Below are 24,167 nucleotides of genomic sequence, written 5' to 3'. Positions count from 1 at the left end.
GGAGAACGTGGTACGGGCGTTTAGCTTGACGGAGTTTAAAAAGGGGTTAGATAGATTCCTAAAGGACAAGTCCATAGACCGCTATTAAATGGACTTGGAAAAATTCCGCATTTTTAGGTATAACTTGTCTGGAATGTTTTTACGTTTGGGGAGCGTGCCAGGTGCCCTTGACCTGGATTGGCCACTGTCGGTGACAGGATGCTGGGCTAGATGGACCTTTGGTCTTTCCCAGTATGGCACTACTTATGTACTTATGTACTTATGTACCCCTCTCTCTCCCCTGCCCCTCCCCTCCTTTGCTTTTACAGAGGCACAGCTTTTCAATTATAAAATTCTCCCTTTTAGTTCCCATAGTTCCCTGGCTACGAGCTCGATTACAACATTACACCATAGGTTAGTTAGTTAGTTATAAATAAATAAATAAATAAATAAGCAAACAAACAAACAAAGTAAGCTTTTGCTTCAATATCAGTTTTTGCAATCGAGCCAGTGTTGTTATCTTTTCATTTTGTCTGGCTGGTCCTCGCAGGATAATGACATCACTGTGCTGTTTCTTCACCTTCCGGTATATAAGTCACTTTCTGCATGAGTGTTATTTCTTTAATTTTGGCACCTTGGTTGGTTTTAATACAGTTGTCAAATTTCCGGTAAGTAAGCGTTTTTTCACACATTGGTGCTGCTATTATCCGATGCACTCGTTCAGTCTCAGCATTCTTTATTGTTCATATGTTTCTCCGTAGCAAATCTAGGCTGTGTGTCTGTGATACATAACTCTTATGAAACAATTTGAGATAGTTTTTTTTAATATGCAAAATGAGCATTGTGTCAAGCATTCGTGCTTTCTCTACTTTTCTGTTCACAAGTTCTCACTGAGGATATGCTGCAATACATCATGTCTGAGCGTGGCTAATCTTTACTGGTTTAACAGTATTGCACATTTAGGGCTAGATGCTATATATGGTGCCTGAAAATTCTGCACAGAATAAATTTCCGCCTAATCGTATTCTATAAGCAGCACTTAGATTTAGGCACGGTATATAGAATACGCTTAGTTGATATCCCAGCGCCTAGAACTATGCGCATCCATTTACACCAAGGGAAACGTGGTGTAAGTACTGGCGTGTAGATTTAGGTGCAGAGGGGCATATTCTGTAACAGTGCGTGTAAGTTTTGGAGTGCCCACAAAATGCCCATTCTGCTCCCATAACCACGCCCACTTTTGGCTACACACATTAGAGTTTAGATGCTGTCTGTTGCAGAATACGCTTACTGAGTTGTATGCATAAATTCTAATTACTGCGAATTAGTGCTCATTATTGCTTGTTAAGTGCTGTTAAAAATGTTGTTTGGTTTGTTAAGTCAATTAAGTTACGTGTGTTGTTATAGAATACACTTGGATTTCAGCGTAGAACACCAGGCGCGATATATATAGAATCCCAGGGTTAGTTTATAATTGATGGAGCTGTGGTCTTCAACTCCAGCAATAATTTTGTAGTTTTTACTTGTAAGGATGTTCTGATTGGTATTCTCCCGTCTGTTCTATATCTCAATTGTTGTTGCTTGTTTGTTTCAAAGCACATGTTTTAATCTAATCTAATCTAATCTGCGCTTTATATACCGCACAAATCCCAGTTTGAGTTTCAAGGGGGTTTACAATATAAGAAGCTGCACAAAAGCAGGAAGAAAAGATTAAAAGAAAAAAATAACAGTTTAAAATTTATCAAATATAAAGGTCTTCATTTTCTTACGTTGCCATGTTTATAATTTGATTCTAACTGGACTAAAACTGGTAGAGATTTCCACTCAGCAATAGCGCGAAAAGAAACATAGAATCAATCTGACGTTTGAACCTTATGTTTTTAAAAGCAGGATACCTCAATAATAATGTCACGTTTTCCAAAGCAGGAACTAGGTTAGTGAGCCCTTTGGCCACTGCCAAGGAGCGGCAGTGGCAGGCAAATCCACCCCACACCAGGAACAAGACAGAATTCAGACTTCACCTGCTCTAGCCGCCCTTCCCTAGGAGTTGAGCCCCTGGCTGCAGGCGGCCGACAGGACGTACAGGACAGGGTAGGAACTGGAAGCTGCAAGCAGCCACTAAAACAGGGAACAAACACTGACAAACAGGAGACAGAACTGAAAGCTGCCAGGCAGCCACTGAACAAGAAACACAGACAAACAGAAACTAAACACAAAAAGACAAACAAGGAACAAGTCTAGGAAACAAACAATAACCCTAAGCTAAACTACACACAGACTAACTAGCATCAGACAAGGAACTAGAATAAAAACCAAGCTAGGCAGAAGTGCAACAAGCACCAACAAACCAGGGCCTTAGGCGATGCAAAGGCAAAGCAGAGAATTTCCAACTGGCTAATAAGCCCAGCAGCAGCTGAGGCTTAGCTGCAGCAATCACCAGGCAACTACGGGTGCTGTGTAGGTTCAACCAAAGCAAGCAAATCTGGCAGCCCGGAAGATTCGGACCGGGCTGGGCTGAAATCTGGAACGGGTGACAATAACCAGACAGTCCATTACAGCCACCAGGTCTGGCCACCAGGTGGTGAGAGGAAGGAGAGCACGAAAAATGGGCACAACCGTGACAAATAAATTGTCACGAATTTTAATAGAATTGTAAAAACAATGAGAAAAGAGTTGAATTAACAGTTCGGAAGAATACAACTCTTGAAAAACAAAGCAAACTGTTTTGAAGATAATTCAAGCATGAACACAGCCAATGCAGTTCTCTAAGATAACCAGAAACACTTTTCAAATTTCCTCAATCGAAAGATCAGCCACATCACTGTATTCTGTGTAAGATGAAGTTTGACAAGCAGTTTGTTTTTCAGTCCAATATATACAGTAATCCAAATTAGATATTACCAACATCTGGACCAGTACAGAAAAATGTAATCTTTGAAAATAAGATCATATCAACCTCAGTTGACGCATACGAAAAAATAATTTCTTCCAAACTAGACTTATCTGAGTTACAAAGCTTAACAAGGAATCTAAAAGATTCCCAAGACCCTTGATTCTTTAACCACATTTAAATGTATTCCATTAGACAGTGCTAGATTAAGAGGAATATTATTCACAGAATTAGAAAAAACATAATACTTTTGTCTTAGTCTGATTTAGTTGAAGCATGTCCATGTCTGAATTTTGCTCATAGCACAGAAAACTCTTCCTTCAGAGTAGGACTTACAGCAACTATCATTAAAATATCGCCAGCATATGAAAATATGCGCTCACCCTCGCCCAAAGCATTATATGAGAGAGAACTCATAAACAAATTAAACAACTGTTAGAACGATGGTAGTGAGCCCTTGTGCCCTACCTGAGCACGGTAGACGGAAGAGTAGCGCCGCACTCGGTCGGGCAGCCGAACAACCCCAGCTTCACCTGGGAGCAACCACCGTTCCCCAGGAGTTGAGCCCCCAGGTGCAGGTGGCCATCAGGACTTCTGGAACCAATGGGGTCAGGCGGCCAAGCAGAGAACGGTAGGTCCTCACAAGGGCGGGACCAGAGTCAGAGCTGAGAGCGAAGAGAAGGCAAGGCAGCAGTCTCACCAGGCTCTTCACTGCTGCCGCCGGGACCCCAGTAAGAGGGGGGAGGGGAGTGTAGTAGAGGGGGGTTGGCGATTTTGGAGGGGGGGCCACGGGTGGAGGCATCGCAAGGACGTGTCTGTGAGACATAGAGGAGGGGGGACTGGAACTCGGGGGGGGGCTGGAAATTGGAAGGGAAGAAAGGGGGCCATGGGACTTGGAGGGGACAGAGGGAGACAGTGAGGGGGGGGGGAGGGGGATAACCTTGCTAGCACCCGTTTCATTTCATACCGAAACGGGCCTTTTTTACTAGTAGCATATAATATCTTCAGGTAAATGTTGTCTGTGTACAACCTAATTTTATTATCTGATAATTTAATGATTAGGCTGCCTTTGTTTACATATATCACTGTGTCTCAAATTTATAGAGTGCACCTGTATATATGCGTTGGTCTTATTAATGTTTTCTCTGTTATACTCATGATTTTTTTTAATATCATACTTTTTTTTCCATTTTCTTGCTTTTATAAGGTGTAAAGTTTTAACATGTTTCACTTTGTTTTAAATGTAATCAGAGTACTTTATGGGTTTCACTTCTTGCTTTAATATGTACTTTTTAATGTATATATATTTTTTATATCTTGTTTAGCCGAAACATGGCCATGTCGAGTTGTCTAGAAGATATTGAGCTGTTTTAGAAGCTATTTATTAAAGTTTTGTTGGACCCCATTGGTTGGTGTGCTGTTTGTCGCCTCCACTGTTTTTGGAGTATTGTTCTTCAGTTTTTGAGGGTCAGGTTTGGACACCCCTACTCTACACTGACTCTGGGTATTTTAACTCCAGCCTGGTCAGAGCCATCTGCTGTAAGGTGGCTGAACTGCACCATCAGTGGGGGAGAACTCTTCATTGTACCATCGGCTCCCTTACACACCCAGTTATAGAACTGCTCTCATGGTGACACAGAAAATCCACAGATAGTGCTGACTAGGGAATTGCCCACATAACTGCGGCCATTATCCAGATAATTCCCTTTGATTATTGACCTGATAGAGGACTTAGATATAGCGGAATTAGAAAAGGTTCAAAGGTTCAAAGAAGAACAACTAAAATGATAAAGGGGATGGAACTCCTCTTGTATGAGGAAAGGCTAAAGAGGTTAGGGCTCTTCAGCTTGGAAAAGAGATGGCTGAGGGGAGATATGATTGAGGTCTACAAAATCCTAAGTGGTGTAGAACGAGTAGAAGTAAATCAATTTTTTACTCGTTCCAAAAGTACAAAGACTAGAGGACACTCGAGGAAGTTACATGGAAATACTTTTAAAACAAATAGGAGGAAATATATTTTTACTCAACGAATAATTAAGCTCTGGAACCCTTGGCCGGAGGAGGTGGTAACAGAGGTTAGCGCACCTGGGTTTAAAAAAGGTTTGGACAAATTCCTGGAGGAAAAGTCCGAAGTCTGCTATTGAGACAGACATGGGAAGCAACTGCTTGCCCTGGGATTTGTAGTATGGAGTGTTACCACGATTTGGGTTTCTGCCAGCTACTTGCGACTTTGCTTGACCATTATTTGGAAAGCAGAATACTGGGCTAGATGGACCATTGGTCTGATCCAGTATGGCTACTCTTATGTTCTTATGACTTCCCCTTTTTATTTTGATGCAGTCACCATCCAAATTTGCTTATGTGGACTTTTATTTATGATTGTTGGAAGTTTAAGCTACATGGCAGTTAGGGTTGCCAGCTAGAACCAGATTCGCCTGACAGGGTTGATCCAGTTCTTGGCTTACCCCAATGCATGTAGGGACTTGTAGTCTTGCTCTTCTTAGGGAATCTAATGGGGAAATCAGAACCACAAGTCCCTACATGCAATGGTGTAAGCCCAGGACTTGATCAACCCTGTGGGGCAAATCTGGATCTAGTTGGCAAATTCCTCCATTTGAACTTCCCCAGCTGTAAAGGAATTAAATACAAACAGGCATACGCTACTACCTTTGCGTACAAAAGCACACAGATATGGAATGCACTACCTATGGCCCTGAAAACCATGGACAACTTAACTAGTTTTCGCAAATCTTTGAAGACACATCTCTTCAACAAGGCCTACAAAAGACATCCTTAATGAATCAAATCACTCCTTACATCACCCCAGTGCTTTAAAACACCTCTCACATGACCTTACCTAACACCTTTCCGTCTAAATCCTCATTTACCCTCAACTTATTACCGACTGTATCTAAGACTATGTAATGACTATATCATATTAACACCCTGTAAGCCACATTGAGCCTGCAAAAAGATGGGATAATGTGGGGTACAAAGGCAATAAATAAATAAATAAATAAATAAATAAATAAATAAATAACGGCAGTACATACAATAGGGACTGGCCAGGATTGGATTAGTCTGTCTCTTTCAATCCTGGAGCTCTCCAGTACAGGCTAACCTTAGCCAAGCTGACAGCCAGGCCCATCTCCTCTTCCTCATTAATTTAAGCTTACAGGTTTGAGGAAGTGGCTTAAAGTAGTTACAGTTTACATGGTCGAACTTTGTTTTTCAGTTCATTTCACATTAATTTGGCTCATATTCTAAGGTGCCCTGGGCAGGGTTCCATGTGAAAGGCAAAATTATCCTTACTAATATTTCATCACATACATCCTGAAATTTTAAACAGCTACAGCTCTGAGATGTGAACAGATTTTTATAAGGCCATATTTGTCAAGGGCAGCAGTCATTTCTTGGTCATTAATGTGTGCTTTTTATGTCTAATGCAAGCCAATGATTAGTCAGGTTTCTCATCTCATCTTTCTTACTGTGGGTATTTAGGTTTATGACTTAAGGTAGCCATATTTATTGTTGTATAATAGGGAAGTTAATTTGGAAAGTACTAAAATTTTCATAATTTATATTTACAGTGGATAGACTGTAACCCACTAAAGTGAAATGCTGGCTGGGTGGCACACAGTGATCTCTCAAAATGTACTGCAGTGCAGTTTTTGCTTTATTGAATGTGGTCCTATCTTCTGTTCACATTGATTATAAATTGTGTAAATAAATAAATAATCTCAGTATTCTTGGTGGAGGACAGAGAAACATACATAAAAATAAAAACCAACAATAAAACATTGAAACATAACAAACATATCATTAATGTCAGAATACATCCAACCTAAGTACCATAAACAGTACCAGTGAAATATTGGAGCTCTAGTTTCTTAATATCCTTCATAGGGTTGCTGGAAAAGTAACATTTTAAGTTCTTTCTTAAATGAAGAAACTTCTGAGATCACTGTCATATAGAATGGTAACAGGTTCTATAATTTTGGCCTAATGACAGAGAAAACGGATGTTCGATATTCCTGAAGCCTGATCAGTTGGTAATTAGGCACATCCAGTAATCTTTTGTCTGCGGACCTCAGGGTTCTGGGAAGCTGATATAAACACAAATTAGCTGAGTTTACTACTGACACCAGATTATTTAACACTGTACTTCCTTAAGGAAGACTGACAGTTATATATTTTTTAATATTACTGTAGGTGAGCACTGCAGTCACTTACCATATCAAGCTCAGAGGTTGGAAACGGTTTCTTTTGGAGAAACCTTGCAGCCTTTTTTTTCCTTCTTCTTATTGGCGTTAATTGGCAACATTTTGGATTTGTGCGTGCCTCTTGCTAAGTGCTATTCTATAAAGATCTGTTCGCAAATCTTATAGCGCACAACTCAAAAGGGGGTGTGGGCATGGGTGGGTCATGGGCATTCTCTAATGATGTGTGGAGTATTACTGAATACCGTGGATCTGCACCTAAATTATGTGCCAGGATTTACACCAGGTTTCAGTTGGTGTAAATCCTCATCCCAAAATTTGGCATAAATAGCATGCAACTTGGAGCACTGTTTATAGAATATTATTATTATTATTATTAACATTTGTATAGCGCTACCAGACGCACGCAGCGCTGAACACCTGACACAGAGAGACAGTCCCTGCTCAATAGAGCTTACAATCTAAAAATACAGACAGACAAGACAATTAAGGGCGAGGGAAGTACTGGGTGAGAAGGAACAAGGATAGGGGAATTGAGTAGTGGTTAGGAGCCAAAAGCAGTGGTGAAAAGGTGGGTTTTCAGCATAGATTTGAAAACAGGTAGAGATGGAGCTAGGCGTACAGGCTCAGGAAGTCCATTCCAGGCATAAGGTGCTGCGAGGGAAAAGGAACGAAGCCTGGAATTAGCAGTGTAAGAGAAGGGGGACAACAAGAGAGATTTGTTCAGAAAGCGGAGTTCATGGGGAGAAATGTAGGGAGAGATGAGAGGTAATGGGGGGCTGCAGAATGGATGCATTTAAAGGTCAGTAAGAGAAGTTTGAACTGTACGCGGAAGTGGACAGGGAGCCAGTGAAGTGACTTGAGGAGTGGGCTAGTGTGGGTAAAATGATTTTGGCGGAAAATAAGTCATGCAGCAGAATTTTGGACAGACTGGAGAGGAGAGAGGTGGCTGAGCGGAAGACCAGTGAGAAGCAAATTGCAATAATTCAAGCGAGAGGTGACAAGGGTTTGGATAAGGGTTCTGGTAGCGTATTCAGAGAGGAAGGGGCGAATTTTGCTAATGTTGTAGACAAAGAAGCAACAGGTTTTGGCCGTCTGCTGGATGTTAGTGGAAATAGCACTCCACACAAATTGTTTTGCGCCGTTTTGTGAGCAGTGAGCACCATTTACTAAATCTAGTCTATGTGTATTTTTAGTGCACACTGATATAGAAGTACCCTTCACGTGCATTACAGTATGTACAGTATGCGCTATCTGCTACAGTAACAGCATGCGCTAAATTATGGTGACAGTCTGTGTTAGCCACTCGCTAAGGCTGTTATTTTAGCAACCTTATCTATGATTTACTACTGCTACTACTACTTATCATTTCTATAGCGCTACTAGACGTACGCAGCACTGTACACTTGAACATGAAGAGACAGTCCCTGCTTCACAGAGCTTACACTTCCAAATATTAGCATTTACATATGTTTATCAAATAAATGTTGAATGTAAGAAATCTGACATTTACACATGTAGATTTGGCAAGGGACATGGTTTGGGTGGGACCGGGGTGCATTTCCCATTTCAGAAGGAGAATGCATGTCAATAATCACAGAGATCAACATTGGGATTTACAGCTGTTCTTCGGTACATATAGGTTTTGAAAAACTGCTCTTCTGAGAAGGGAGGTTTCCTCCTTATTCCCTCTGTGATTATTCCCCCCTCAAAAATGATGGTACAGAGATTGCAGCCTCTGTACTTAATTAGGGGCATGTAGGTTTCTAAGTGTTTCTAAGTGTTGACACCTGTGCATCTACATTCTGACATATCAACTTACATGTGTTAGTGCCGACACTTAGACATGTATATTGCAGAGCTGCCTTCATTGATGTTTTAGATGTTGACCTACGTAAAGTGGCCGCTCTTGTCGCATGTAATGGTACATTCACATGCATTCCTGCGTGTATTTTAAGGTTCTACATTAGCAGATCTGTTTTTAAAATTCGATTGGAATTGCAAACATTCTGATATGGACATCTCAGTTCTGATTTCTGCATTTTATGTAAAATGGGAATATAAATGTCAAGCCCTCCCTCCACCTTAAATGTTAGTACATTCATGCATTAACATTTAGCATGTAATATTAGCATGTTAACTGTTTCATGGACTTTAATAAAAGGGCCCCTCATAGAGCAAATCCTATCAACTGTCTAAATCAATGTGGTTTCTTTCACATTGATTTAGACAATTGACAGGATTTGTTCTACTAGTCAATCATTGCTTGTTCCTAAAAATGTTCTTCATGAAATGGGAAAATTCTATTACTGTGTTAGTGCTCTAACATATTATTCTGCTTTTGTAATTGCTGTCACTATAAGATCCATAAAAACATAAATATTGCCCTACTGAATCAGACCAAAGGTCCATCTAATCCAGTATTTTGTTGTTGTTGTTTTTTTTTTAATTTAACTATTTATTTCACACTGGTAAGGGCAGTGGGCAGGCAAGGCCACTGGTACCTGTCAAGATCTCAGAAAGTAGCATGATTGCATGCTGCCTATCCCCCAGGGTAAGCAATAGCTTTTTCCAAGTCTTCTTTAATAAAGGTTTATAGACTTCACCACCAGCAATTTGTCCAAATCTTTTTTAAACCCAACAACATTAACAGCTTTTATCACATCCTTCCGAGTTTAACTATGCATAAAGTGAAAAAAATATTTTGTACGATTTGTTTTAAATGTACTACTGTGTAACTTTGAGGTACGCTGTCTAGTCTTTGTATTTTTTTGAAAAAGTAAAGAGTAAACAATCAATTTATGTTAAGCCATTCCTCTCCACTCGGGATTTCATAGACCTGTATCATATCTCCACTCAGCTGTCTGTTCTCCAAGAGCCCTAACCTCTTTGGCCTTTCCTCATATAACAGGAGTTCCATCTCCTTAATTGTTTAGGTCACCCTTCTCTGTACCTTTTCTAATTCCACTATATCTTTTTGAGCTGTTGCAACCAGAAATGCACACATCATTCTTATCTATTGAAGCTGCATTGGTAAAGGACAAGCTGGAGAGTTTATTTTTTTTTATTTGTTGCATTTGTACCCCACATTTTCCCACCTATTTGCAGACTCAATGTGGCTTACATAGAGAATGTTGCTCAAGGGTACAATTTGAGAATTCTCAGTTTTCTACAATTCCCATCTATCTCACAACTAAAAAAAATGGGCAGCCTTTGGAACCTTTAGATGTTTCGTTTCTCTTAGAAATTTCAACTATGAACTTGCCAAACCTGTGACACTATTATTCTCCTTCGCATTATCATCTGATAAGGAATGGCTACTTCAAATATACTTTAAACACCATGAGAAGTCTTTTCTAAACTTAAAGATTCACATGTATCCAGAAGTCTCAAAGGAAGAGAGACAGTTTCTTCTAATACTGTCTGCTCTTTCATAGATGGGAGCACAGTTTTTTTTTCTAAGGTTTCCTTGCAAATAAGTATAGGACACATAATTATGTGTGTTTTGATTCTTTACAGTTATCTACTTTTATTTCTATGATGGGTAGCATGGAAAGGGGGAGTAAGGCATCATCTCCTATCCTAGAAGATTTGGATACCTAATATATTTATTTATATCTGTGAGGTATAGTTTCTGTTAACTATATGAACGGCTATTACTGCTAACGCCGGGGGTTCCGTGGTAATTTAGTGGGATGGGACAGGCCACATAAGTGGGACTCGCATAAGTTCCAGTGGCCAATACAGTTTGACTTAGCACCAGGTAGACAGTGCCAGTGCCCAGACATAGCCTGGCAGTGAACATCCAGAACTAATTCTACCCTTGCTGCGGGCTGAATATTGACCCAATTCTTTTTGTCCAATTTATTTATTGTAGTTATTATTCTTTTATCAGCATGTAGTGTTTTGAGTATAAATTGTGCTAAAATACAGTTGGGGTTTCGCAAACGTTTTCATACACTGAATCTATGTACTTGTTGAAAGAAGGGCCAGTTCGTCCTTAGTTGTCATCAGTATTCTAGAATTCTTAAAAAGAGTTCAAGTGGAATGAACTAATATTCCAGGCAATGTGATATTAGGTTTTCTATTTTCTAATTATTGAATTGCCTTGTTTTGTTTGTTTGTTTTTGTCAATAGAAAGTGAAGAAAAAGCTAAAAGAGAAGCAGAAGAAAATGCTAATCAAGGAGAAGAGGGCTCAAGAACAGAATCATCTGAAGAGAAAAAGAAACCTGAGGAAGGCACAACAACCAAGACAGAGATCAGCAAAGAACCAAATTCCGGACAAAACAAGAATACAGAACTCAGCAAATCGACTTCAAATGGGACGCGGCTATCCAATGTAAACAGGCATGAAGACTCCCAAGGAGAGAGCAAATTAAGAGTAGCGAAAGTGGCAGATTCTCGTCAAGATCAGGCAGGGGAGAAGCAGCATGTGCACAATGGTAAGGTTCCCCTGCATTTCTGAAACAATATATTATCCACAGCAGTTCTGCTTACAATTGTTACTTAACTCTCCATTCTCAGCTCCTGAATAGTTTATGTTAACATGCACAGTTTTCTGGTTAAAATGTTAAGCAACAGTCAAATCTTGAACTTTATTTGCTTATTCACTGTGTTCCTTATTTCTTCAGTCAGCTAGTGAAAGTGGAGCTTGTTTTTTGCATGTAAAAGACCACCTATAAAATTACCCAATGAGTTACCTGTACAGGGGCAAGAAGGTGGGAACTTTTAGGCAACCTGTATGTAGGTGTGTTTGGTGGTGTAATCTTGGCAGAGCACAAATGGAGTCCCTAAGTACACAAAATATGCAGCAACGTTTTTACTTCACCCAGGGGCAGCAGAACACTTTTTTGTTTGGAGGTGCCTAAGCTCCTCCCCCAACCCTTCCATACCATCCTAGTCCCCTCCTATGGCATCTGACATATCTCTCCTTCCCACTGTCCTTCTCAACAACCCCCCCCCCCCCCCCCATGGTGCTGAGCATTTCTCTCCTTTCCTTAGCCCTTCCCCCATCTTATCCAGCATCTCTCTCCTTCCCTCCCTCTTAACCTCTCATGATCTACTGTATCTTCTCTCTCCCCCATGGTCTGCAGAATCTCTGTCCTTCCCTCCCTCTCCTCTCTTCTTCCCTCCCCCTTCAGCATTTCTCTCCTTCCCTTCTACTCACCCTGTCTGTGGTGTCCAGGATCCCACCTGCTGCATGGTCCCCAGCATCTCTCTCCTTCTCTCCCCCTCAACACCCATAGTCTCAAGCATCTCTCTACTCCCCTCCTCTGTTCAACATGGTCTCCTTTCATCCCCCTTCAACAACTGTCCTCATCACTTCTCCCCCCCACCCCCGCCTGTGATGTCCAAATTCTACCCCCCCCCCCTTCATGGTCTCCAGCATCTCTCTCCTTCCCTCCTTCTGAACCCCCCATGGTCTCCAGCATCTCTCCCCTCCTTTACTCACCCCCTCCTCTCTTCAGAATCTGTCTCCTTCCCTCACCCTCTGCCTGTGTGTCCATTATTCAACCCCGCAGTGATGTTCAACACTCCACCCCCCCCCCCCCCCATGATCTCCAGCATCTCTCTCCTTTCCGTCCTCTCAACCCCCCCCCCCCCCCCCCCATGGTCTTCAGCATCTCTCCCTTCCCCTCCCGTTCCTCTGTTCTGCATCTCTCTCCTTCCCTTCCCCTTCAACATTTCTCTCCTTCTCCCCCCTCTACCTGTGGTGTTCATCATTCAGACCTGCCCCCCCCCCAATCTTCAGCATTTCTCTTCTTCCCTTCTGCATGTGCGAGGTATTTATTCTCTTAGCATGCTCCCCTAGTGTGGCAACTCTATAAGCTACATCGGGGACATCGCATGGCTGGCCTGATACAGAATCTTCAGATACTCAAATGCCTGTCAGCTCCCGCCCTCTCCAAACTTCCTGTTTCAGAGGGGACAGAAGTCGGCCGGATAGACTTGAGTATGCGCAGATGCAAGGTTAGAAAAGAAAGGCCTCATGAGGAGAGAGGAAGGGTAGCAAAATTTTGGGGGTGCCATGGCACCTGTGGCTCCCCCTGTTCTGGGGCCTGTGATTTCACCTATGTACATTAGCCTTGCTTCCGAGTGCATTTTAGGCATGAATATTTAGGTTTTGTTGAGGCTTTTTTATGGAGACACATAGAAGGGCATTTTCAATATGACATCAGAGTCATATTGTAGACTTTTTGCTGAAAACATCTACAGATCTTATCCCAAACATAGCAATTTTCAAACCGGAAAAACATCTCATTTTTGGTTTCAAAAATCGCTTTTTTCCAGATATTTTGTGCTCAGTATGTATATCTTTAGATACCATTACAAAAAATGTCCTAGAGAAAAACACACAAAAACAAGCCATAGGGATGGCTGTGTGGCACCATAAATTTAGCTACACAAACATCCCAGCAGAGCAGAGAGGCAGCCTAGTGGTCAGTGCACATAAAGGAACCCAGGTACAAGTCCCAATTTAACACCCTTAGGGCCCTGTTTACTAAGGTGTGCAAGCAGCACGCGCTAAATGTAGATGTCCATAGCAATGGGCATCTATACAGTGCGCACTAATGTTTAGCGTGTGTTAAAAACACAAATGCACCTCTAGCGTGGCTTAGTAAACAGGGCCCTTATTATGTATTATGAGGCGGGACGGGGGCATGCTCACGAGATGGCCGGCTTTGCCCGATAATGGAAAAAAAAAAGCCAGGCTTGACGAGCATTTTGCCAGCTTTACTTGGTCCCTTTTTTTCACGACCAAGTTTCAAAAAGGAGCCCCAACTGACCAAATGACCACTGGAGGGAGTCGGGGATGACCTCCCCTTACTCCCCCAGTGGTCACCAATCCCCTCCCACCCAAAAAAAAAATCAAAGTACCAGTCAGGGACGTCCTAAATCAGAACTATTTTTGCTCTGCTTTTTCAGTAGTATCAGTGGGATTTGAACTGGCCACCTCTATTACATGACTGGTGGTCTAACCACTTGCTTGGATGCTCCTCCCTTTTGATTATGCCCCTTCAGGTCTCTCTCAGCCACTCACAGACAGCTAAATGCGCTGTGATTGGCTGAGAGGCCCCTGTCTGTGATTGGCTGAGAGAGACCTGAAGGGGCATAATCAAAAGGGAGGGACATCCAAGGAAGTGGAGCTGTGGCCAAGTGGTTAGAGCACTGGTCGTGTAATCCAGAGGTGGCTGTTTTAAATCCCACTGGTACTACTGAAAAAGCCAGCCATCTATAAATCTGGTGATCTTGACATTTGACCTAAATGTTCAGATTTAGCCGGCCCCAACCGTATTATCGAAAGAAAAGATGGCAGGCCATCTTTTTCGATAATACGGTTGGCACCGCTCCTTTGCGGAGCCGGCCCCGAAGATGGCCGGCCATATAGATGGCCGGCGCCGTTCGATTATTCCCCTCTTAGTCGTGTTTGAAACAGATCTAGACAAAAACATCACAATTTGAGCCCTAAGGGGTCCTTTTACCAAACTGTGGGAAAAAGGGCCCTGCGCTAGCAGCAGGGGCCATTTTTCTCACATGCCAGGGTCCGTTTTACCGCAGCAGGTAAAAAAATCCCCCAGCACACATGGCCATGCAGCAGGGAGCCCTTACTACCACACATTAAGGTGGTGATAAGGGGTCCTGCGCTAACCCGGTGGTAACCGGGCAGTGCTTTCCATGGTGGTGATATGTTTGAGTTTGATTTTACTTGGTATGTTCTGGTGGTTAGGAAACCCTTGATCCAATTAAGTATATTTCCACAAATCCCAAAGTGGTCAAGGAGTCTTAGTAGTATGTTGTGGTTTACCATGTCGAATGCGCTCGACATGTCGAATTGGAGGAGAAGTATGCTTTTACCTGTAGCTATTTCCTGCTTGAATTTGGCCAGGAGAGTGACTAGGACAGTTTCAGTACTATGGTGGGGGCGGAATCCTGATTGTGATTCATGTAGTATTGAGAACTTGTCCATGTAGTCAGTAAGCTGTTTGGTCACCAAGCTCTCCATCAGTTTAACTAGTAGTGGGATAGAAGCAACTGGGCGGTAGTTGGTGAGGTCGTTTGTGTTTTTCTTGGTGTCTTTTGGTATTGGGGTGAGTAGGATGTTACCATATTCCTCGGGAAAGAGACCTTGTTGTAGCATGAAGTTTAGGTGGGTTGTGAGGTCTGCTATGAAGCGGTCGGGGGCAGATTTAAGTAGATGTCTGGGACAGGTATCCAGTTTGCAGTGGGTGTTGGCGAACCTATGAGTCGCTTGTGTAACTGATTCAGTGGTGAGGAGAGTAAATGTTGACCAGATATGGTCAGCTGGGTATCCACCAGGGGTTAGGTCCAGGCCGTTGATGAAGTTTTCGATGTCGATGTTGTGCTGAGGAAGAACATATGTGTTGCCATACTCTTTCCAACAGTAGCCAAAACAGGTCACAAGTACCTAGAAAGATCCCAAAAGAGTAAAAAGATTTTATGCTGCTTATCCCAGAAATAAGCAGTGGATTTTCCCAAGTCTGTCTTAATAATGGCTTATGGACTTTTTTTTAGGAAATTATCCAAATTTTTTAAAACCCTGCTAAGCTAACTGTTTTTACCACATTCTTTAGCAACAAATTCCAGAGTTTAATAACATGTTGAGTGAAGAAATATTTTGTACAATTTGTTTCACATTTACTACTTAGTAGCTTCATTGCGTGCCCCCCCGCCCAGTCCTTGTATTTTTGGAAAGAATAAACAAGCGATTCAAATTTACCCATTCCTCTTCATTCACTATTTTATAGACCTCTATCATATCTCACCTCAGCCATCTTTGCTCCAAGCTGAAGAGCCCTAGCAGCTTTAGCCTTTCCTCATAGGGAAGTCGTTCCATCCTCTTTATCATTCTCAACACCTTTCTCTGTACCTTCTAATTCTGCTATATCTTTCTTGAGATGCAGTGACCAGAATTCTACACAGTATTCAAGGTGCAATTGAACCATGGAGCGATACAAAGGCATTATAACATTCTCATTTTTGCTTTCCATTCATTTCCTAATAATTCCTAACATTCTATTTGTTTTCTTAACCACCGCTGCACACTGAGCATAGGGTTTCAATGTATCATCAACGATGACACCTAGATCCTTTTCCTGGGTATTGACTCCTAATGCGGATCCTTGCATCATGTAACTATAGTTTGGGTTCCTCTTTCCCACGTTCACCACTCTGCAGTTGCTTACATTAAGCGTCATCTTCCATCTGGATGCCCAATCTCTCAGTCTCATATGGTCCTCTTGCAGTTTTTCGCAATCCTCTTGCAATTTAACAACTTTGAATAACTGTGTCATTAGCAAATGTAATTACCTCACTAGTTATTCCCATCTCTACATCATTTATAAATATGTTAAAAAGTATAAATACACTACATAAAACATTACATATTAACATCCAACATAATATTAACTGAGAGTGTGGTGATGTATATATATCACAGTTTCATATTAACCTTGCAGACACATTCTAGGATTAGTAAGCAAAAGAAATTAAGTATATGATATTTATACAGTACAGGTCTCAAATATACTTTCGGTTATAATCATATAGTAGTAATAGAATACTAATGTTCAGGTGGGTTCTCCTCTAGTATAAATTCTTTCAATTTTGTCCAGACATGAAGATTGTTTCTATGTTTATTGGGGCTATTTCTTGTGTTAGTCTCATATCTATATATGAGTAAGACAGTGTTCCACCAGAAGAGGACATTTAGCATATGTAAGTTTTTGTTATTTTGCATTATCTGATGTAACGCTATAGTAGTCAATATATGAAAGAGTTTTCTGTCATAGTCATCTTGCTCTATTATTGATGGAAGGTTCAAATGAAATACAGCCATGTTATTGTCATGCCTATTTTGGTGTTGAAACTGTTCTCCATATATAACCAGATCTGTGTCCAAAAGGTTTGCGCCTTTAGACTATAATAATATATTATGTGATCCAGGGTGCATGTATTCGTTAGACATGACCAACATTTGTTGGAGTTGCTCAGGTCCATTCTGTGAATTTTATTAGGTGTCCAGATGCATCTGTGACCAATGCAGAAGAAAGTTTGTGTTATAGGTGCAGACTGGGTACACAGAATCCTGTGGTTTCACCAATAGATCCATTGTTCTTCTGTTGTATCAGTACTTATTTCAGTTGACCATACCGATTTAAGGCCTCCTTTAGTTTCTGTTGTAATAATCTTGTACCAATTGGATGCTTCATGTTTCAATTGTGTGCATATTGAAAGTAGCATAGGTTCCTAGGCGCTGAATTTGTCATTCTGAGGACATGAACCGATATACTCATATCACCCCTCTCCTCAAGTCACTTCACTGGCTTCCGATCAGATACCGCATACAATTCAAGCTTCTCCTCCTTACCTACAAATGCACCCGGTCTGCGGCTCCTCACTACCTCTCTACCCTCATCTCCCCCTATGTTCCCACCCGTAACCTCCGCTCACAGGACAAATCCCTCCTCTCAGTACCCTTCTCCACCACTGCCAACTCCAGGCTCCGCTCATTCTGCCTTGCCTCACCCTATGCCTGGAACAATCTTCCTCAACCCCTACGCCAAGCCCCCTCCCTACCCATCATCAAATCTCTGCTTAAAACTCACCTCTTCAATGCTGCTTTCGGCACCTAACCTTTCGAGAAATATAGTATGCCCCCCAATCTATCTGCCCTATCAGATTGACTCTACACTTGTCTTTTAGATTGTACACTTGTCTTTAGATTGTACACCTGTCTTTTAGATTGTAAGCTCCTTGAGCAGGGACTGTCCTTCCATGTTAAATTGTACAGCGCTGCGTAACCCTAGAAGCGCTTTAGAAATGTTAAGTAGTAGTAGCAATACATGTCTTCTCTGTTTGTTTGTTTTTATTTTATTTTTAAAGATTATTACTACACTTCCAAGAATAATCTTGTTATAGAAAAAAGAATAATAGAGCAAAACACTTACATTCACAATTTGTCAAAAGAAAAATTGTATATTATCCAATTTTAGTCCACAATTAGGAGGGGGGACAAGGCACAATACTCAGGAAAACTATTCCCTATTCTACAATTAGAGACTTGAAGGGAAGTTCACAGGAGAAAAAAATAAAAAAAAAAACAGACTATGGTGTAGATGACAATACCGCTTCTGGAACTGAAGATGGAGTTATTACTGTCTTAGATTCCAGAAAGGAACTTAAATGTTAGGGATCAAAGAAAACATATTTCACTGAATTTAACTTCACTATACATTTACATGGAAAATCCAAACAAAAAAGGCCGCCCAACTGAAGGACAGAGGATCGAAATTTAAGGAAATTTTGATGTCTCTTCTGGGTTACACAAGATACATCAGGAAAAATTCTTATCCTATAATTCAAAAACGTTTCCTCCCTATGACAGAAGAATTGTTTTAGTATCCAGTCTCTATCAGGCTGTAATACAAAAGTCACAATTAATGTTGCTGGTTTTAAACCCAAATTATCATCTTCAATAGTTTGCGTAAGATTTGAAGTCTCAAAAACAGCTTCAGCTTCTTTAGAAACAGGTTGATCAATCATTTTTTTTCCTATATGGTTGTAGATAGTATATTTTTGAAATTGGAGGACAAGCTTGTTCCAGAATTTTTAGTATTTCGAAGATATATCTTTTAAAGGTAATTAAAGGTGCAACCGACATCTGTCTTGGAAAGTTTATTAGTCGTAGTGTTTTTGACCTCTGTTGGTTCTCTAGGTTTCCAATTTTATTTTGCAACCACATATTTTCCTTAATAATGTTTGTTTGAATTTGTTGACACTGTTTTATATCTTTAATATTTGTTTCAATTTTCCCCTCAGTTATTGTAATTTTCTTTTTCAGTGTGGATACCCTTTCAAGGGGAGATTGAACTTGTTGCAAAGCAGACACTAGTTTTTGAGGAAAAGGTGTCTCTAGGCACAGAAGAGCTTCCCATATAGCGTCTAGAGTTATAGTTGAGGGTTTATTTGGAAGAAAAGACTTACTTAATGAAGTTAATTCAGCCAAGGAATCTCCAGAGAGTTTCAACTTTTTCTCAACAGTTGTCTTGCCAGAAGTTCCGACGCTATGCTGTGACACGCCCAATCTCCTGGGAGTGCTCGGCAATCCATTGCTTGGGTCTGACCCCGTTGCAGGGGCTATCGCCGCCCTTTCGGACCATGTATGACCCTGTTCAAGCAACCCTTGCTCGATTGCAGGCATTAGCAGCGGATTCCTAGTCTCGGGGCTGAGAGATGTATCCATTTCAGGCTGGGGGAGCGATTCACCTCGCGCTGCTTCCCCTCGCAGCAAAGGCTCAAAGCGTCCCAAATTCCCTGGAACAGCGAAACGATCCATGGGCTTGGTTAATGGCAAGACAGGTACAACGGGGCTTGTACGCTGTCTGCCTCTCTGTTTAGGCAAATAAGATAGGCGGAATAATATAGTCAGAAAAAGAAGGAGTCAGCGTGAATCCAGGAGCAACTTCGCTGTACTCCCTTCAAGCCACCATCTTGTCCTCTCTTTGAATCCCCGTCTCTGTTTGTTACATGTATCCATTTGCAATGAGCAGAGAAAAGTAGACCATAGTTCCTATGTAATTCAGCAAATGATTGCAATCTGTCTTCTTTTTCAAAATCCTTTACACAGTTTATTCCTTTTGTTATCTAGTCTGTCCAGCATATACAGAAATTATTTATTCCAAATTGGCATAAATTGTGAATTGGCTAGAGGAGCTGCAGTTCTTTTTTCAACATTGGTTAAGACCAAAATAGTGGATTTTAAAATGGCATGATCTCAAATTTGTTTGGGGATCTTTGAAACAATGACGTTTTTCACTTTAAGAGGAGCAAGCAGGATGACGAGGAGCAGCTAACTTGCTTAGTTTGAGCAGGGAAGTAAGGTGATGTTTGAAAGATTTGTGGGTCAAGCTTTAGGCAAGGGAACATTGGAACCTTGGCTTGCTCATGAAGGAGATGGAGGCGTAGGTTGAAGGCCAAGGGAAATTCATGCTGGACTTGCAAATTAAATGCACGTCACTGGAGACGCAGTTAAATGACTTGCACTATAAAATGGATGATATCAAAAACAGGGGCCAGCGAAAGAACCTCTATTTTCGGGGAGTACCCGAGAATAATAATTAGATGGATGTCCCAAAATAGTGCAGGTGCTATGCTGTCAATTGCTGGGGATGGGTGAACACGCACCCGACATTAAGCTGGATTGGGCTCATTAGGCTCTAGGAGCTGTGTTGGATAATCAGCCGTAAGACATAGTGGTGCGTTTCACGAGGTATGTGGATAAAGAAGTAGTTCATCAGAAAGCTCGTGCCAACACAACTTTGACCTTTCAAGATGCATCTATCTCTATGTACCAGGACTCATCCACTTTCATGCTGACCAAGCGCTGTGAGTTTAAACCAGTGCTTGTGGTGTTGTAGAAAGCACAAGTAAAATATTGATGGGCCTTTCCTCTGGCTGTATGTTTTCCAGTAAAGGGTACACTGTGTCGTGCCAGAAGACCTGAGAAGGCCTGGAATCTGTTGTGGGATGCCAGCCCTGGTATCTGAGGTGCCTTTAGGACCGAAGGCTGCCTCTTTCTCAACAGTGAAAGTTAAGCAATTGGCTTTACCCCCAAATAAGGGCAAAAGGTTTACTCGTAGTGCTAAGGAAGAACCCTCTTGATTTCAGTTTTATGGCCCCTGGAGGACTTTCTTCAGTTTGGACTTTCTGACTATTGACCTGGAGAAACTGCATTTGTCTGTAGGACATGTCTACCTTGGATTTCATGGTGTTTTAGCAGTATTGACTATGATGAGTATTTTTGTGTGATTGTGGAGTGTTACCAGAGCAGCTGGGGTATGCATGGTTTGGGTTAATAGATATGCGAGTGTGATTAATCTAGTGACATTTTGCGTGTGGTTTTTTTCTTTTCCTATTTGCTTAGCTGGGAAGTGGTGTAGTTGGGTTAGCTGGGGGAGGGGGGTTGACTCGTTTACTCTCCTGTTTTCTTCCCACAGGAGATCTCCTTACTCTCTTTTTTCTTTGATCCTTGAGTTGTGGGAGTTTGACATTCTAACCATGGGATGGGGTATTTTTGGGAGGAAGGGGGAAGAGTATTGTTGGGGGTTAGGGTTGGTAGGGGTGGGGGGATTTTGGGCCTGGGGATTTTGTTTTGTGTGTTAAATGGTAAGTCATGTATTCATTTCTATGGGCGCTTTAGCGTTTAGCGCACATTCAGCGCTGCGTGCATCTGGTAGCGCTATACAAATGTTAATAATAATAAAAAGAAACCATTTGCGTGTGTTAAAAACACTAATGCGCCCACAGTGCGACTTAGTAAACATAGGCGTTAATTGCATGATGTCATCAGAATGAGGAAGGTGTGGAAATGCAAACAAAAGCAATATCAGCTCAGAGAGGAGGCACTAGTTAGTTCAAAATCTCCAAAAATACAAAAATTCAATGAAATAAAATGATAAAACCATAAACATAAAACTAACAACAGATGAGCCATCTGATCCATATGATTTATCATTCTTTAACTTGTCAATTTGGCTAAGTAGATCTTCCAGGTTCACCGAGATTTCTTTCTGATCCTCCTGATCATCACTCTTGAAAACCATTTCCGGTACAGGTAGATCTCTTCATCTTCTTCCGTAAAGACCAAAGCAAAGAATTCATTCAATCTCTCCACTATGGCCTTGTCCTCCCTGAGTGCCCCTTTTGCTCCTTCATGATCTAACGTTCCCATGGATTTCCTCACAGGCTTTCTGCTTCTGATGTACCTGAAAAAGGTGTTACTAAGAGTTTTTGTCTACACGGCAAGTTTTTCTTCATATCCTCTTTTAGCCTTCTTTATCAGTGGTTTGCATCTAGCTTGACAGTGCTTATTTTACTTATTTTCTTCATTCGGATCCTTTTTCCATTCTTTGAAGCATGCTCTTTTGGATCTAATAGCTTCTTTCACTTTATCTTTTAACCACACTAGCTGTTGTTTGCTCTTCTTTCCACCTTTGTTAATGTGTGGAATACATTTGGTCTGGGCTTACACAATGGTATTTTTTTATAGTCATATAATTTTTATTAATTTTATATACTTTACAGAGATACCAGCACTGCATAGTGTAATACAGCCAGTAATTACTTAATAACAAAGGAAAAACTACCACATCAATAGCAAAACAAAACATCAATTGGCTTCATTAGACCTCTAGTTAAAGAAGGGGGGGGGGGGGGGTAGGAATGAGTGAAGTTTAACACTGTTTTTCAATAGCATTTAGAAGTAATTATGGTTCCGTATGTCCCTTAATTTTATATCTCTGCAGCTATTTACCATCTAGGAAGGTCTGGAGTTGATCAGGCATATAATATACATATTTTACCTGATTTAATCTAATAATACATTTGCAAGGGTATGCCAGGAGGAAAGAGCCCCCTAATTCCACAACTTTAGACCTCATAGAAAGAAATTTTTTCCGTTTCTCCTGAGTAAATTTAGTTACATCTGGGTAAAGCTAGATCTTCTGGCCCGGAAATATCCGATTGGATGATTTAAAGTAAAGACGCATTATTGCGTTTAAGTCCTGCTGAAAAACAAATGAGGCAATCAAAGTCCCTCTTTCAGGTACTTCTTCAATTGTCTGTTCCAAAATGGCTGTAACATTTTGTAAGTCTGATGGATTTTCTGTATCTGTTCTTTTCATCGTAGTTGGTATGTAATAAATCTTATTCAATGGGGGAAACACTTCTTGAGGAAATTGTAAATTTTCTTTCAAACATCTACAAAACATATCTTTTGGAGATACACCCAACATCCTTGGAAAATTTAAAACTCGAAGATTTAATCTCCTATTGTAATTCTGAACTTGTTCTAACTTCCTTCTTAAGTCCATAGTATCCTTAATCACAGCCACCTTGAATTCGTCTATTTGCTTGGTCTCTTTCTGTAAGGCCTCAATTTTTAATGAAAAATCTTGATTCACAGTATCTAGGGAGCTCTTCACCTCCTGTACTTTTAAACTCAAAGACTTTACCTCCTCTGATGATTGTTTCAAGGTTATGTCCATTTCCAACAGCTTCTTCCAGATCCTATACACAATGGTATTTTTAAACCTTTGCGGCCAACCCTTTCAGCTTCTTTTTAGCCATTTTCCTCATTCTGTCATAGTCACCCTTTCAAAAATTGAATTCTGCTACAGTACAATTCTTTAATGACTTCACTCCAGACATCAGCTCAAATTTGATCATGTTATTATCACTGTTTCCCAGCAAATCCAACACCATTACCCCCTTTACCATGCCCTGCATTCCACTAAGGACTAGAGCTAAAATAGCTCCCCTTCTTGCTGGTTCTTGGACCAGTTGCTCCAAGAAGTAGTCATTTATTATATCTAAGAATTTTACCTCCCTAGTGCTCCCTGATGTAGTATTTATCCAATCATTATTGGGATAATTGAAATCACCCATTATTATAATGATGCCCAGCTGTTTTAGGTTTTAAAACTAAAGGATCAACCGTCCTCCTCCTCCTCCTCCTCTTTGCTTTAAAGGATGCATATAGACAAAAGCCAAGCTGTTTTAAGAGTAAACACCACCTCCCTTTTTTTGCCCTGCAGAGCTAGTTTCTCTCAGCTTTTCAGCAAGCACGCTTTGCTTTCAGATCCCTTAATACAGGCAGAAGCCTATGAGCTGTTTCCTGCCTAAGTCTGCACCCTCCACCTTGACCCCCTCCCCTTTTCCCTAGCCATCAACAAACTTACACAGAATTCTGGCTCTGCCCTTCCAAGAAGTGTGGATATAACTGTAAGGCATGCATCATAGGGGAGGCCCTCCAATAGTGGTAAAAGTTTCTTTGTTAAAAAATTGTTAGAACATACCGATCTTACGTTCAGCGTGAAACCTGATCAAATCGATGGTGTTCCACCTGTTGGCAACCTATGTATGAAGAATTGTCATACCGTTACCCATTTATACATTTTATGGATTCAGTGCTGGTGACGTTTAACGATGACCTGTTGTTTCCGCTCTGTAAAGTAAATCTAGTCATCGTTGATGATTTTATGGAGACTGGTTCTAA

General features: G+C 41.1%; 1 protein-coding gene across 1 annotated transcript in view; it reads left to right on the top strand.

Annotated features, from left to right (window-relative positions):
• Positions 1–24,167, top strand: part of PDE1C (phosphodiesterase 1C) — a 981,038-nt gene that overhangs the window by 819,270 nt on the left and 137,601 nt on the right. Inside the window, 1 exon segment of the mRNA XM_030204349.1 lies at positions 11,227–11,532. Within this exon segment, the coding sequence (XP_030060209.1) occupies positions 11,227–11,532 (306 nt within the window).

This window comes from Microcaecilia unicolor, chromosome 1, assembly GCF_901765095.1.
Source record: "Microcaecilia unicolor chromosome 1, aMicUni1.1, whole genome shotgun sequence".
Lineage (NCBI taxonomy): Eukaryota > Metazoa > Chordata > Amphibia > Gymnophiona > Siphonopidae > Microcaecilia > Microcaecilia unicolor.
The sequence above is the reverse complement of the archived record's forward strand: the minus strand, read 5'-3'. Positions and strand labels throughout refer to the sequence as shown.